Raw genomic sequence first — 16,312 nt, forward strand, 5'->3', positions numbered from 1 at the left:
AGTAGTTCCCCATCTTGTACAGGTGGGGACACAAGCATCTGCCCAGGTATGCAAGCAGGTCTGCTAGAGCTGGGCTCTGGCCTTCTGGTCAGTAAGGGAAGATTGTGGGTTCAAGGATGGCAGAGGTGTGTTTCACTGAGGGCTTTTCAGGGGGAAAAAGACATTCCCTGTGGACTTAGTACCTTCCTCAGGACACCTTCCTCATCTCTCCAAACTGAAGTCTTTTGTTTTGACCAACCTGGGCAAGGGCCCATCCCAGTTCCAAGGGGCTATTTTTCACCCCAGGTCTGGATCTCTGAAATTTCCCAGAAGTGAGGACTAGGATAGCAGCTTAATAATGAGTGGATACTTCCCAGGTAGAAAAAGTAGGAGCAAGAGTATGTGCCAGGCTTGGAGCAAAGTATGTTTATGAGTGCCTGCCCACCCACAGCCCTAAACCAATGAGACCAGCCTAAGTGGCCACACATGAATCCCCGCTTCACTAGACCAGGGGAGATATCTGTAATCTATGATTAACTCAAAATATACTGCTGTGGCAGTTAATTCTCTATTGGGAATTTGAATGTGGAGAAATTGGACAATTTATGGGGAATATAGGGAAGGGGAGGGAGGAGAAGTTAACACAGAAGTGGAGTTTGAAGGAACCTGGCCTGTTAAAGAACAGAGATAAGTGCAGACAGGCCACATGTATCCTGATGCCAAACTCCTACTGTGTGATGTAACAGGAGTGGGGCTCTATTTTTTGCTGCTGATAAGTGTGAAGGACTTGTTTTGTGTGGTTGCAGTCTAAGGTTCATGTGTGTGGTGTCAAAAGAACAGGAGAAACCAGGATCATGTACCCCATATTCAGGAGCTGGCATTTTGTCTAGATGGTGAGGAGCTAGTCAGAAAGGGTTTTATACAGGGAGGGGATATAATTCAGAACTAACACTGTGGTGGCCAATGAGAAATGGGGCAGGGAGAAGCTGGAGACAGGGAGGCTGGTGAGGACAAAGTCCCAAGTGAATAAAAACTAGTGTCTTAAACCAGGACAGAGAAGGGGAAGAAACAGCTCGGATTGCCTTAGAGCTAGGAAAGAGCAGGCCTAGAAGAAGCTGAGGCCTGAACCTACTGCTGCCTGACCAAGTGGCTCACAATTGGCACTCAGCCACCAAGCTGCTCTCATGGGTACTGGCACATCTGACCCTCCCCAACAACCCTGCTGGCTATTTTTATCTCCGTTTTAGCTGTGGAAATTAAGGCCCAGGTGGATCAATATTATACACTCTAGACCAGCGGTCGCCAACCACAAGTGGTCCGAGGACCACCGGTTGGCGACCGCTGCCCTAGACAATGGTCCCTGACAGGTTAGAGTGAAGGGGGTACAGCAGATCTGCTTTCTGGCTGGGCAAGAGGGCCAGGGTACCTTCATGAGAAAATGCAAACCATCCCATCTCAGAGCAAGTTGAGATCCAATCTCTTTATTGTCAGGGTCTCCTCCCTGTGCCTCCCACCCCACCCCTCTCCAAACCTATAGAAAAACCCCAAGCCTGGGAGTGTCCTGGACAGAGTGTGGAGAAAACTCTGTGCTCTGCCCTCTGGCCTGGGCAGTGCCAATAGGGAGGGTACGTGGGGAGGAGAGACCGATAACTCCACCTGCAGAGGATGTGGCACTGGCTGGGATGCATGGGGGATGAGGTGCCTGCTGCCAACTCTCCTCTGGGACCTGCTGGGGTGGCATCCAGGGGTGGGTGCCCAGCCTGAGGCCTGGTACAGTGCACGCCCTTCTCCTTCCAATGGCCATCGCTCCTGTCAGACTGAGAAAGAGACAAATAGAGACTAAGGCTGAGAAGAAAAGTCCCTGTGCTCTTCTTGAAAACAGGGGTTGGGAAAAAGCAAGGGTAGCATGATATTTGCTACTTGCAGATAGACGTATGCCTGTGCTCTGGCTCTGGCCTCATAATTTTCTGGCCATGTAACTCTGGCCAAGTCTCTTCCCCCTTCCTGAGCCTCCATTTGGCCCCTGCACTTCACCTGTAAACTGGCTTAACAAGGTAAAACTTACTCTCTCTGGTAAAACAAACCATGAAGCTCCAAGAGAAGAAACTGCATGAATGGAATTTTCTAAACTAAACTGTCAGGGAAGCACTTGCTGGTGAAGCATCTCATGATAAGCATGAATGTTCCCTAAGATGCTTCTCTGTTGTTTGTGGTCTTCCTCCATCCAAACCTGTCTAACTCTGAGCACGGCCACCAAAGGAATAGGGCAGAGCTAGGTGGTGAACTCTGGTGAGAGTGGGCTTTGAAGCCACACACTACTGGGTTCAAATCTAGGCCCCAACAATCACCACCCTTGAGATCTTAGGAATCCCTGCCCTCCCATTCAGTGCCTCAGTTTCCACATCTATTATAGTATTAGCACAATCACAAGCTGTGTGGCACCTCCTGGCACACAGAGCATTTCCCCCTGAGGGGATCAAGTCCCAGACCCTAAGCCTGGCACAACCTCACCCTGATGATGAGCAGCTCTCTCTCCCTACTCTGCAGAGCTGGGACTGCAGCCACAGGAGATCCCTGGGCATTTCCCACACACTGAGGACTACCAGCCTCTGAGCCTCTGCTCAGGGTGTTCCCTCAGATGCTTCTCCCTCAATCCTGAACTGCCTATCACCTCTTCCACCACAGCCCTCTTTGACATTCTCCCCACCGCCTGCCACCCTCCCACCCCAACCCAGTTCTTCAGCCTATGTTCCTGCTCACACTGGATGGTAATAGTTTGTGTCTTCCTCCAGAAGAGAGGATTCTCAGAGATCCCCACCACAAAGAGGGGTAGTGAGATGGCTGGGGATAGAAGGGCCTTCATTGCTGGACACAGCACTACCCTGCCAAGTCGGCCTCATGGAATGCCCTCCACTTCACTTCACCCCTTGCCCACCAGGACCGCCATACCTGCTTACTGCAAGGCCCCTTCCTCTGCATCTGTGTCCTGGCTGTGCTCCTGATAGGGAGGAAGCAACAAGAGACCACATATCACTCACTGCAAACTCTGAGTCCTGCCCTGAGGCCCAGAGCACATCAAGAGGCCACACTCAGAGAGAGGGACAGCCAAAGGAAATGACTATGGAACCAGTCTAAACAAGGCTGATTTGGGATCGCATCAGGGTCGACTGAGGGCCCCTCAGGAGAGAGAAGGGACCAGTCAAGGAAGTTCTATGTGTGACAGGGGGCACATTTCTGCATAGAAAGACCTTCTCAGACTGGAGCAGGCTAACAGCCTACAATACTGGTGGGACATCTAAGCCTTTGTCACAGCCTTTATGAAGACGACTAGTACTATGCCCAAAAGAGTAAGCTGAAGTACCAGACTAGGTGCAAAGAAGAAGAAATGAGCTGGACATGAGAAGGACCTCTTAAGCCCATCTGTCCTCACGTCAGAGCCCAGCAGGGATGAAAAAATGTTCCAGACCTAGTGAAGAAGTCTGGGCTCCAATCCTGGTTTGACCCTTATTAGCTATAAGGCCCTGAGCAAGCTACTCGACTCCTCTGAGCCTCAGTTTCCTCACAGGGTAAAATGTGGAAAGAGTAATACTTTGCACAATGCAGGGCTATTATTAAGGTTAAATGAAGTTAGAAAGTGTGGACCAAAGGGCCTGGTGCTCAACTGAGCGTTCCTTAGGTAAACAAGTAGTAAGCACACAACAAAGACCTTATTGGCTCAGAATCTGGTTTGCCTTCCACTTCATGTAAGCTCCCCGCCAAGTGGCTTCCACCGTCACAGATGGGGAACTCCCTTGATCACTCATAAGACAGCCTATTATTTCATGCTCAGGCAACAATGGCTTTTAGAAAATCGTCAGGTAGAATGGATACCTACTTCCTTGTGGCTTTCCCAGGAAATCCCATCCTGCCCCCTGCAACTCTGCACACCGTATGTGCTTCCTGAGCTCCTGACTCCTCTGTCCCCATGTGGAAAACCGGGTCTCGAATGGGCCCTGGGCTCAAGAGAGGTCCACCTCAGACCCCTGTGGGACTTCTGACTGGTGGCTGACACAGGCAACTACTTGCTGCTCATTCCCCACTTTCCTCACGGGACTGGAGCCCCTGGAAAAAGGAACCAGCTCAGAGGTTCCCCTTCCCCTGCGGCGACTACGAGTATGAATAGCCCAGTCTCAGCCCTTCCAACCATGCCCTCACCAGCTCCTCCTCGCTGTGTGTCAGCAGCCCCTCCTCATCGCCGTCATCTCGAACCTGTGCTTCTCCCTGGGGTGTGCCTGCCTCAGAAGTTGTGTCCTCTTGGGGGGCCAGTGGCCGGCTGCTGCCACCACTATTGCCGCTGCCGCTGCCGCTGTCGCCTTTCTTCTTGCCATCTTGAGGGAAAAGGGTGGTGAAAAGGGGAATAAAACTCAGCCTGGGACAGCTTCCTGGGCAACACTTCAGCAGAAGCTAGGCCTCAACACAGTGGGTCCAGGTGGGATTAGAGGCCATAGTCCCTCTCTGTACCATGCACTGTCCTCCCCCCACCCTTTGCCTTGGGCCCCTGGACACTCAAACCAGGGCAAGGACCCTTGGAAGCTGACCTGGGTTGGCCTTCTGCTCCTCAGCAATCTGTTCCAAGCGGCCCAGCAGGGCGTCAATGTTGGACTTGATCTGTGTCAGCTCTGTCTTGATGGCCTGCAGCTCACTGCTCTTTACTGGGAGTGGAGGGAGTACAGGGCTGTCACCTGGGGACTGGGAGCTCGATACTAACACAAGACCCTAGCCCCATTCTGTCAATTAGGAAGACAGGCCAATGGCAGGAACTGTCCTTGTCCGCAGCTCTTTTTCTGGCCAGGGAAAAGGCTGAAGCTGCCTGTGGCTTCCCTTGGCTTTCTGAAAGCCATTCTTCGAGTGACCAGACTGTCCTTCTGAACCTGTATCTTTCCCCCCACCCAACCTCTCAATTCTGAAAGGGACTGGGACCGGATAGGAAGGTGTTCCTGAACAAGCATGTGTCTTTGCTGGTGATATAGAGTGGTTTCTGCCTTTCGAGGTGTGTAAATGTGGGTGTTTTACAACCAGATTTCCTGGGCGCCTGACCACAACGTTTGCACATACGAGAGTGAATGTGAGTAGTGGGCCTGTGTAGACCTGTCCTGTCCTTACTAGAGGAAAGATGACCCCATCTCCTCACTGGGCTCCATGTCACAGCACTGGACTCTGTGCCCAACCCAAGCCCCTCCGCCGGAAACGTCAGCCTTTTTCTCTAAGAAATACATGAAAATACTCACTTGGTTGTTAGAGCTGCAGAACTGTGGGAGATTTGTTCCTTTATCTATTTTCCAATGTAAAAAAATGCAATTCTATTATTTTGCTAATGACAAAAAGAAGTTATTTAGCAAGAAAATAAGTCACTTACACTTAATTTTGACTGAGCTGGTGGTGATGGCTGTGGAGCGGGCAAAGAGTTTGACTGGAATGGTGGTTTTGACACGTCGGACCAAAGGGACTGTGACCCGGGGTCGCTTCACAGGGACAGCCCTGGGCACAGGCACCGGTGAAAGGCGGCCCCGATAGTCGAAGAGCCTGTGAGGGCAAATGGGCCAGAGGCTGCAGCATGGCCTGTGGCCACCAAGGGTCACTGTAACTTTAGACTAAAATGTGTATGGTTGGTGAAGGGCTGGCCTGCAAAACACACCTCTGCTTGCTCCTAACAAGCCCGGGGGTGAAGAGAAAGGGTGTTCAGAACCCTAAGAGCTGCTGGGATCCTCACTACATTCACTTTTCCTACCAGCCAGCTACTTAAAGGCAGGTGAGGTGGCAGGTGATAATAGTTACAGCCCCATTCAACAGAGAAGTAAACTGAGACCAGCCCCAGAAAGGAGCCTTCCCTAGATAGAGCCACCCTGACACCCAGGCCTGCTCTATTTCTGACCTAGATTCTGCTCAATCAACTGCCACCTCAATCCCTGGTCAGAGTTTGTAAATTTTGCCAAAGCAGCACAAACCTTCAGCTGCGAACAGAGAGCTGTGGGACTGGAGGGCAATCCCTAAGCCTGCCTAAGCCTCAGTTTTCCCATCTGCCTAACGAGGATGGCTATCCCAAATTCTGTGCCCCTGGGCCCTCCCAAAACTGCTGTGAGGTAAAGCACAAGAGAATGTGGTTAAAAACCTATGACAGAAGGTGTGATTGATGAATGGCCAGGGTACTAAGAGAAGCATGAGGTCCTTTCCTCATTCTGGACCCCTCAGTCACTCCCTCCGTCTTAATCCACTTCAGAGATGGAGGGCAGGAGACCCAGCAGAGTGTCAAGGTTGGGCAACTCCCTCAGATCCCCAGGTGCCCAGACTATTGCCGCCCCCCCCCCCCGGCCCCCACCAACACCATTACCCAGCCCTCCCAGGAAGGCCTTTTTTCCTGTCATGCAGCTCAGTAGGCTGAGTAGGGGTCTCTGCCACCACATCTGCTGCTACCACCTTTCTGCAGGGAATGGCAGCCTCAGGGGTACACTGTAGGATCACTTCCCTGATGACAACCAGGAAACCTGACATCGATGGACAATTCAATGCCCCATGCCTTGGCACTCCTTTGTTCAGGGAGCCCCTGCCCTGGGTTGGTGATGACTGGAGATGGAAAGTCTCTGGGAATGGATCCAATCCCAGACACTGCATTTCTGCCCCAAAGGGGAGGAGGCGGCTCTGGCCTTGGTCAGAATCACTGAACCACAGAATCCCAGAGCAGGAGGAGCCCTGAGGGATCATTTGGTGCAAGCCTATTTCACAGACTGGGAGGGAATTTACCCAAAGTCACACAATCCATTCAGTGGCAGAACTGAGATTAGCACCCAGGTAGTCTGACTCCCAGGCTAGGGCACTTTCAACTACACTGCACTGTCTCCTGAAGCAATTTACAGGTGAGAAAACCAAGGCTCAGAAAGGTTCTATTCTTCTTGGACAGCCTGGGGCAGCCTGGGACAGCCAGCCAGGCCAAGAGGGAGGGAGGAAAAGATAGAGGGAGAGAAGCAGGGAGGGAGTTTGGGCCAGCTCCCACCATGATTTCCACTCTAGAGTGTGGATGGGGCCATGGAGTGGAGGCCACAGCCTCAAGTCTGGGGTCTGGGTAGATTGGGAAGTGGAGGGTGGGCCACAGCCTACCAGGGACTAATTCACACCCCTAAAAGGGCCGCTAACTCTTGGCTATAAAAATAAGGCCCAGCAGCCCAGACTGAGCTCTGAGGTCCCTTCCTGCTGGCTGGGTAACTTAGATGGAACAGCAGAAGCATCAGAGCCCAAACTCCCTGCACTGGGCCCTGTACCGTTTTGAACTCCAACTTGCTGCATTTATGTGTCCCTTGGCTGTCCAGTCCCACTGAGCCCCACCCCGGATTTAGGAGGAAGACAGGCAGTCAGAGAGTGGGAGACAGTGTGGGGTGGGGGAGCTCTAGCCTGGGCACCTGCAAACCTAACTCTAGTCCCCGCTCTGCCACCAACTTGTGGAGCAGCCTTGGGCAAATGCCTGTCCACACGTCTGGGCTGAGGTCCCACTTTGATGGCTGAATGGGCTGCACCAGCAATCTCTCAGGACCCTCCAGCTTGGCTGTTCCATGCCGGGGCACGCCCCTTCCCTGCTCACCTGTCGTAGAAGTCGTCCCGGTAGTAATCACAGTCAAAGCTGTAGCCGCTGGGGAAACAAAGGGGAGAGGGCCGGGGCTTAGGGACAGCCACTCAGCCCACTCTTCACAGGCCCTCATCTCCAGACACCCTCCCAAACTCTAGGCTCAGCACAGTAACCACCAGTGCCCACTCCCTCTGTGGAAGAGGGACCAATCCCACCTACACAGAGACAGACAAGGCAGAGCGCCCCACCTGTAAATGGCAGATGCTGCTCTCTTTAACCCCTTGGGTCTGTTGGGCTTGGGCTCACCAGCCATGTTGATGTCTGTGTGAAGGGAAAAGGCAGAGTCAGATGCTGGCAGGACAGCAGGTGCCCATACACATACCACCCTCATGCAAGTGTGCAGCAATATGTGTACATATGATGTACCCACGGAACACAGCCAACACATGTCCTCACACGTTAGACTCACCCACACAACACATGGAAACACCTCTTTACATATTCATATACGTTCAGACACATGCATGCAAGCTCATAAACATATCACTCACACATACTTCATGTATATCACACACACATGTATTCTCAAGTACACTCATGCAAACACAAATATAGATAACACCCTCATACATGTTCACATACACAGGTAATAAGGTCACACACACAAAATATACACACACACACACACACACACACACACTCAAGTACATTCAGACTTGGTTCCAATATCATATACATAGCTGCCTATATACAAAAGATCTAATGCGCATTCATACAAAATTCTAACAAACATACTTATGCCTAGAGCAGTGCATAGCACGTGATGGGACCTCAACAAATATTTGGTAAATGAATATATGCATATCTGCTTACACACTCATATATATTCTGACACATACTACATACATACCCACTATAAGGTATATGTCCACGTATTCAGTTATATCCACATACCACATACTCAGGAATACATATACAAATATCCCTTCTCAAACATACAATACCCACTCCACAGCAGACCACCAGCATGGCCACATCACATGTATATAACACCAAGGCCAAGGGTACCTGCTTGCTTCAACTGTGCTCCTAGTACCTCCTCCTGGCTCCCAGAAAGCATTCTAACCTAAGCAATCTGTAGCCTAATGCATTGATTTGTAACTACTTAATTAGTAACTATTGTTATAACATCTCTGACAGGGATAGTGGGTAGAAGTAGGGGTAAAATAAAAGGGATTAAAAGGGAAGCTGGAGAGTGAAGGCCAGCACCTACTCAGAATACTGGGAGCTTACCCAGGGTCTGCCCTGCCAGCACCCGCCCATTCTCTCCCAGCACAGCTGCTCGGGCATGGCGCTCGTTGGCATACTGGACAAAGGCATAGCCCTTGTGCACAGAACAGCCGGCCACACGGCCATACTTGGAGAAGATGGTCTCCACATCTGACTTCTTCACCACAGCTGTGTTGAGGTTTCCGATGAAGACTCGAGAGTTGATGGACTTGGGGTCATTCTTGTTGGTTACATTGCTTGTCTGGATCTTCAAGGACATGGTGGACACCTGAAGAGAGAGCCACTGTGAGGCTGGGTCCACGGGTTGGGCTCAAGGGCTGCCCATGGCCACATCATAGCTAAGTGAATTTCTTATGCCTTCCTATATCCCACACCCCACAGCATCCAGCTCCCCATTTTTGCTCATCTTATTGGCTGATGAGCTCATGCCAGGTGCTTTACATATGTTCTCTCATTTGGTACGGACAAGCAGAACCAGGATATTTTACAAAGGAGAGAACACACATTCAGAGGTCACAATGCTAGTGAATGGCAAGGCTGGGATCTGAACCCTACTCTGCTTGATTCTAATTCTTTTAAACCCACTCCATCTTTTTTTTTTTTAACTTTAAATTATCCTCTTTATTAAGAAAATAGATGACATGGTAAAAAAAAAGTCAGACATTCAAAAATGTTAGAGCCAAGTTTTATGCTCCTAATATTGAACTTTTTTAAAAGTCATTTTCCAAAGCAAATTTATAAGCTATAAAGGTGACCGTAATTCCTATTTGCAAACAATGCATAAAAACATAAAGTAACAGGCACAGTATTCACATTTAAAAAATGCAATGTGGAATGTAAAACCAACTCCATCTTTAATGCTCATCTCAAAGGTTACCACCCCACACAGGATCTAAATTTGGAGACCTTCCACAGCATCTGTTCCTTCAATGTAAAACCATGGCCAAAAAGTCACATGGTAATTACAAGTAATGTCTGCTCCAGAACAATACCATTTTATGAATATTGCTCAGTCTGATCCAGATGTGGACCTAGCTATTGCTGTCCTTATTGTTACCTGCCATTTTGAAAATAAGTCTCACTCAACACTCAGTGTGGGCTCAGTCTTCTGCTCATTGGTGCAACTCCCTTTGGAGAATGCCTAACCCAAGACCTCATGAGTAATACTAATATTTTATCAGAAACAGACTTCAATAACTTCATTAACTTGCCAAGAGTGGTCATTCAAACCCATGTCAGTTAGTCCCTAAAAAGCCCATTTCTTTCAACTTTATCACAGTCCGTCCCAGAGCTCAAGCCCATGTAAACACTACAATTAAGTCAGCATATTTATCTGAGAATTGTTTTTAAATAAATTTTTTAGTTAACTATTTTTATACTTACTCATTCAAATTTAGTTCTCTCTGCTAGAGATGATGCCGTACCTACTCTTTGCTCTCTACACTCTGGCCATGTCTTTTACCCCACAGGGCTGTATGAGTATCTCTGATACCCGCTCCATAGATAGGTTACAGCTGGGCACAAGCTACAGCGTAAAAGGGAAAAGGAAGCTCAATTTCAGTAGGAAAGGGCTAATGTTAATCCTTGGCATTTATACTTCTTGGCTCAGTCTTCTGCTCATTGGCATAGGTTGGTGTAACTCCCTTTTAGAGCATGCCTATCTCAGTACCTGCCGGAAGCCGGTCCATCCTTGCTGCTTGACACAGTCGCTGCAGGAAAGAAACATCTGCACAGCATATGTTTCAAGGGACCTGGCGTATATAGCATACTGTTCTTAATATGTTTGCTCCCCTTAGCGCTGTGTGTTTTAACCAAGGTCACCTCTCCAAGAAAGGTTGTTTCCCCAGGTAGGAATTTTTCCCTGAAGTCAGGGAGGGGATGAAACTCCTTAACTAAGTGCCAGGCGGGTAGTTAATCACTACAAACAATCATGCTTAAGCTACAGAATCTTTACTCCCTGGAATGCAGATAAGAAACGCCCTAACCTTTGTAATAGAAATTAACAGGATTAAAATCAACTGGTATAAATACGGATGTAACAAAACAATAAACAGCAGAACTTCGCTGGAGATCCAGACCAAAACTTGGCTGGAGATCCTGGCTGGAGATCCTGGCTAGGCTGCTGATCAACTGAACACTGTCTCCGTGTCCTTCCTTCTTCGCCGACTCCATCCACACCTTTGGGGACCCCTGGACCTGCTGGGGTTGGACTCCGGCAAGTACCCCATCCTAGAGTTATTTCAGAAGGTGCTAAAGACCCCCAAGCCATATGTATAAAACTCTCACCAGCATAAGCTAACCGTAAACTCCTACCTAATTACCTAATATATTTGGACAGAGGGGGCTTCTTTTTAGTAAAATAGAGAAGAGCTAAGTGTATGCTGGAAAATCTGTATCCTTTGTCCCATCAGGGTAAGAGTCCACAATTCTCCTAGCCTGGGAGCTGGCATGTTCTGACCAACAGATGGCATTGTTTGCAAGGGAACCACAGGCTGGACCGGAGCGTTCTGGAGAACCTGCTCCCAGGATGGGCTTGCAGTAGCTCCAAGGATATAGTGGGGTCAAGTGTGCCATCCTAAGTAAGAATGTCTGAGAGGGCACTGCTATTGATGAAGGGGCTGGTGCCAGCCTTGGAAATGGCCTGGGAGGGACAGATTCTTGTTTGTTACTCAGTTTCCCTTTACATCCAATCATCATTTATTGAGCAGTGAGGGACACAAGAGACCCATGAAAATACCCCATACACTATCCATATGCAGGAGGAAATGCTCGATATTTGTGGTTTTCTTTGGATTCCCCATTCCTCATAATTCTCTCTGACATCTTTTCTCCTAACTGGATAACAAGCCACTCAAAGGTTAATTCCTTTGCTCGTCTGTGGTTATACAAGAAATTCGTAGGGCTTCTCCATGGTAATCAGATAACTCTCTCCTGGTTGGTTCAGCTCAAAACCATTAAGTTTTGGCCCAGGAAGATGCTACCTGCTTTGGCTGGAGGGGACCAACCAGGCCTGGGGTGTGGACTGAGATAGAAAGAGGAGGGGGGATTATGGTTCAGAGATCTGTTGATGACTGCTGGCTCTGCCACTGATCGGGTTGGGACAAGACAGTTGCTGGTTTTCTTCAGACCTCTGCCAGACCCGCTAACACCACTGTGCAACTGCTCTTGGTACGATAGATAGCGGGATCAGTACTTGCTGCTTGGCTGGTAAGCACAGTCCTTTCACTTCAGCCCTGGCCCTGTCTAGTCTTTTCTCTCATCACCTAGGGTTTACAGTGCACACAAAAGGACTTTGCAAGCTGAGAAGATTTTTACAAGATCTATTAACTATTTTGACTAGGTTCAACTTCTCTGTTCTACTAACACTACCATTTGTGGGCCCATTCTAGAGGAGGGTCAAGGTCAGACTAGAGCACATTCTGAATGATACCAAGAAGAGACAGCCAGAAGCCATGTCACATGAAGGTCAGTTTTCTGATCTGTAGAGAAGAGACTTGGGAAGTATATGTATGTGGTTGCTCTGGGTGAGGAATCTGCAGAGCCAAGGAGAAATGTCCACCTGAAGCACGCTCCAGGCACCCAACCTCTATACTTTCTCATCTACACAGCCTCCAATCCGCTTTCAAGGCCTGCACATTCCTTGGAGGCAGGCTGTGCTACTGCTGTGGGTATCCCCCAAGTACAAGGGGACAAAGTATCTATGGGGACATAGAAAAGCTCAAGTGTCTACATTCATGTCCATGAAAGCTCCTACGAGGGAGGGATGGAACTGGGGGTGGGAGGTGGGAAGGAAGCATCCCAGGCTAATTCTCCCAGAACTGCTAGGGTCCGGTGCAGAATCCCAAAGAGTCAAAAATTCTAAATCCAGACACGGTCTTCCAGGTTGTTAGGAAGAAAACAAATTTGTTAGCTTTACTTATAACTTTCAAATATTTAGACATATGGTACGTGGGTCTCCATCTATACTCTAGCTCTGCCTTGCAAAAGTTAGAGACAGGAGTGACAAAGCCTGGGGCACAGTAAGTGCTCAATAAATGTTAGAGAGATAGAGGTGAGGTGAGAAGGGCCCTGCCATAAGTGGGACCACTGAGGGCTGAGATCCCAGGCACTTTCTCTGGTCTCTGACCCAAACACCACCCTCCACACACCAACCATCCCCAACTCAATCTTTCACATGTAATTCTTTTTTGGTTCTTCCAGGCCTCCCCCTAGCTTAGAGTGGGAGCCCTAGAAAATATTGACATCCTACTCAGCAGAAGTTGCTTAACTTGATAATCTATTTCCCCCCTGGGCTAAACTCTGCCTCACAGATTAGCTATGTAATTGAGAGCAAGGTATCTGAAGCCCCCAGAGGCCCCATGCTTAGCAATGAGCTAAGGAGAGATAAGTAGAGGGACTGTTCTTGGTCGTGATGGTAGGAGGGGAGGTAAAACAGGAGAGGGGGTGAGAGACTTTTGAAATGTCAGATTAGCAGGGACCTTAGTGAGCACGAAGCTTGTATGTCCCCACTCTGAGGAACAGAGAAGGCCACAGCCATGAGTAGTAGCACCAAGAAACCCATGGGTTCTCTGACTCTAAATCTAGGGTCCTTATATTCCATTTTTCCTTCTGGGCTGATATGAGACAAGCCCCCAGGACAATGAAGAGCTGGGAGGGGGGGAGTCTAGATATGCTATGTTTAAGAAAACCAGGGTCTGGCTCCCAAATGTCTATACCTTTACCTGCTAGAAAAACAACTGCTGCAGAAAACTGGGTTCTTAAGCTAATTAAAGCACACCAGGGACACAGTCTTTGAAATGCAATTTACAGCTCAAAAGGATAGGCTAGCTTCTTCAGGCTAATAAGAATAGAAGAAATTTGGCAAAAACAAATCATTTTCCCAGTTGAAATATTTCAGATGGAAGCCATGTTTTGAAAATCAAGAACCAAAACTAAACATGGATGAAGTAACAGGGCGTTGTAAAGGTAGAAAAGCCCTAAAAGGTACCTCCACCCCTGAACTCTAGGTAAATGAGACCCACAGAGGCCCATCCCAAGTAAGAATAGCCTCAAATTACTGACTGCTAACGATGCGGCAGAGACTTTACATACCTCATCTTATTTAATCCTCACAACAGCCCAATGAGGAGGTATTTTAAATAGGGACACGCAAGCTCAGAGAGGCAAAATAGTTGATAAACAGAGCAAAGCCGGAACTGGGACCCAGTCTGTTTAACTCCAAAAACCTATGCATAGAGATGTTTGGGGACTTAGTTCCACGGTGAGAATGTGTCAACCTGAGCCAGTCACACCCTCTCCTTGGTCCTCACCTGTTCCCATTTTCTACTATAATGCCTCACACACACTTGCACAGGATTTTAGTAAATAAAGCCAATATATATCCTTGATCCTGACATTGCTGGACCTATTTTATAGATAAAAAAGCCGAGGATCAGCAAAGATAAGTGACTTACCGAAGGTCACCTGGGTAGTGAAGAAAGTAGCTAGGGGGCTTGAATCCAGGCTTTTTGTTCAACATTCTACATCCCACAGTCTCAGAACACCTATAGTAAATAGGCAAATCCTCCCCAGCACTGGATCTCTTTTTCTTGAAATGCTCATTTCAAAAGAGGAGCTTGCTGCTCTTGGCCTTAATGATTTACCACCAGCACCATCTGCTGGACATCCCTGACCTTATTTTCCAGCATGGAATGAGGGCCACACCAGTCTGTGGCTTGACCGCTGCCCTTCAATAACCCTGGGGACATTTGGGCTTTATAGGAAAACAGCTATCAGAGACGAGGAGGCTATGTCTGAAGAAAGCCAAGCAATTATACTGATCAGTGCCCAGGGCCTCCTTGGTCCAGAGGCTCCTGGTTACCAGGAGGTCAGGGATGACAAAATATCTATTAATCTCATTAAGCTCACCTGGCCCCAGCTCATTAGCATTGCCAGAGATCACTACTGGCCAGACAGGACTAACTTTCCAAGGCGTGCTCTTTCAGTTCCTGACCATTCCCATGAGAAACCCTGAGCATTCTGAACCGAGGGACCCAGGGATGGGTGGGAGTATAAGGGATACAGGCTACAGGTCCAGGAAGCTTGGACCTGGCTCTTGTTATGTGACCTGCAACAAGTCATATAATTTGTCTGAGCCTGATCATCCTTATTCTGAAAACAGAAATTTTTTTTTTCCTGATTACCTTTCAGATCTGATATAAAAATCAAATAGGCCAATCAATGTGAAAGTATTATGGTGCATCTGTAACATTCTATAAAAGAACAGGGGCTTTAAACTATTCCTATTATTACCCAACACCTTTCCCCTTCATTCATTCAAAAAACATTGCTTTTTCTCCTCGGTGCTGGCAGTGTGAAGATGCTGAAAACAGTGCTCATGGGCCTTGTCCTCCACTTGTTTTTCAAAATAGCCCTCTCCCCAGGAACCTGTCTCTTGACCATTTCTTTCTTTTAAAAAAACCACACACCTATTTTATTGATTTTTTACAGAGAGGAAGGGAGAGGGATAGAGAGTTAGAAACATCGATGAGAGAGAAACATCGACCAGCTGCCTCCTGCACACCCCCTACTGGGGATGTGCCCGCAACCAAGGTACATGCCCTTGACTGGAATCGAACCTGGAACCCTTGAGTCTGCAGGCCAATGCTCTATCCACCAAGCCAAACTGGTTAGGGCTTGACCACTTTTCAATAACAAAGGAAAAATGCACAGGAAATGGCAGAAAGAGCACAGGCTTTGAAGTCAGACAGGACTGAGTTCCAATCCCAGTCCTACTACTTACGAGATGTAACCTTGAACAGGTCCCTTAACCTCACTGAGCACCTCAACTACAAAATGGAAATTATGTCAACCTCCAGGATTAGGGCAAGGATTGAAGATAAAGTATGTAAAGTGCCCAGTATAATGGCTGGGACCAGTAGGTAGTTATGTAAGAAACTAAAATGCCCTGTGCCCTTTGAAAACAGAAATCCTCCATATTCCAGCCCTAATTTTCTTTATCACATCGTCTCATAATGCTCCACACTTCACCTATTAAGGGAGTCAGGGGTAGGAGGTCTATGCATGCTTTTCCCCTGTCCTAGTATTTTGAGCCAAAATTAGAAACTTCATAAAGGTGTCCTCCTCCCCATTCCTGTCAAATCAGGCATGTATGAGACTAGGAGAGGAAAGAACACTGGCTGGGAGGAGTTCTAGGCCTTGCTGAGCTATGGACTCACCCTCAGCTATACCATGAGTTCTTTAGTCCTACATTATGTAACATTTGGTGTCAGCATACCATAGGCCCCGAAAGAAGACCCCAAAACAGGAGAAGGCAGAACTGGGGCCTCAGTCATCTCTCCCCATAATGTGCTCTGGGTATATATACCCTACCTTCCCTGCACCTTGCACCCTAACTCTACCCCTAACTGTGGCCTTAGGTTGAGGCTTACAAGCAGCTCTTATAGAGGG

General features: G+C 48.3%; 1 protein-coding gene across 4 annotated transcripts in view; it reads right to left on the reverse strand.

Annotated features, from left to right (window-relative positions):
• Positions 1-1,659: 1,659 nt before the first annotated feature.
• Positions 1,660-16,312, reverse strand: part of RALY (RALY heterogeneous nuclear ribonucleoprotein) — an 87,380-nt gene continuing 72,727 nt past the window's right edge. For all 4 annotated transcript variants that reach the window (XM_036322405.1, XM_036322406.1, XM_036322407.1 and 1 more), the window contains 8 exons: positions 8,867-9,131; positions 7,822-7,894; positions 7,589-7,636; positions 5,375-5,541; positions 4,557-4,670; positions 4,174-4,346; positions 2,929-2,977; positions 1,660-1,796 (listed from right to left, as the gene is read on the reverse strand). In XM_036322405.1, coding sequence (XP_036178298.1) covers positions 2,933-2,977; positions 4,174-4,346; positions 4,557-4,670; positions 5,375-5,541; positions 7,589-7,636; positions 7,822-7,894; positions 8,867-9,122 — 876 coding nt within the window. In that variant the 5' untranslated portion in view covers positions 9,123-9,131 and the 3' untranslated portion in view covers positions 1,660-1,796; positions 2,929-2,932. The remainder of the gene's footprint in view (positions 1,797-2,928; positions 2,978-4,173; positions 4,347-4,556; positions 4,671-5,374; positions 5,542-7,588; positions 7,637-7,821; positions 7,895-8,866; positions 9,132-16,312) is intronic.

The sequence above is a fragment of the Myotis myotis genome, unplaced genomic scaffold (assembly GCF_014108235.1).
Source record: "Myotis myotis isolate mMyoMyo1 unplaced genomic scaffold, mMyoMyo1.p scaffold_m19_p_9, whole genome shotgun sequence".
Taxonomy (NCBI): Eukaryota; Metazoa; Chordata; class Mammalia; order Chiroptera; family Vespertilionidae; genus Myotis; species Myotis myotis.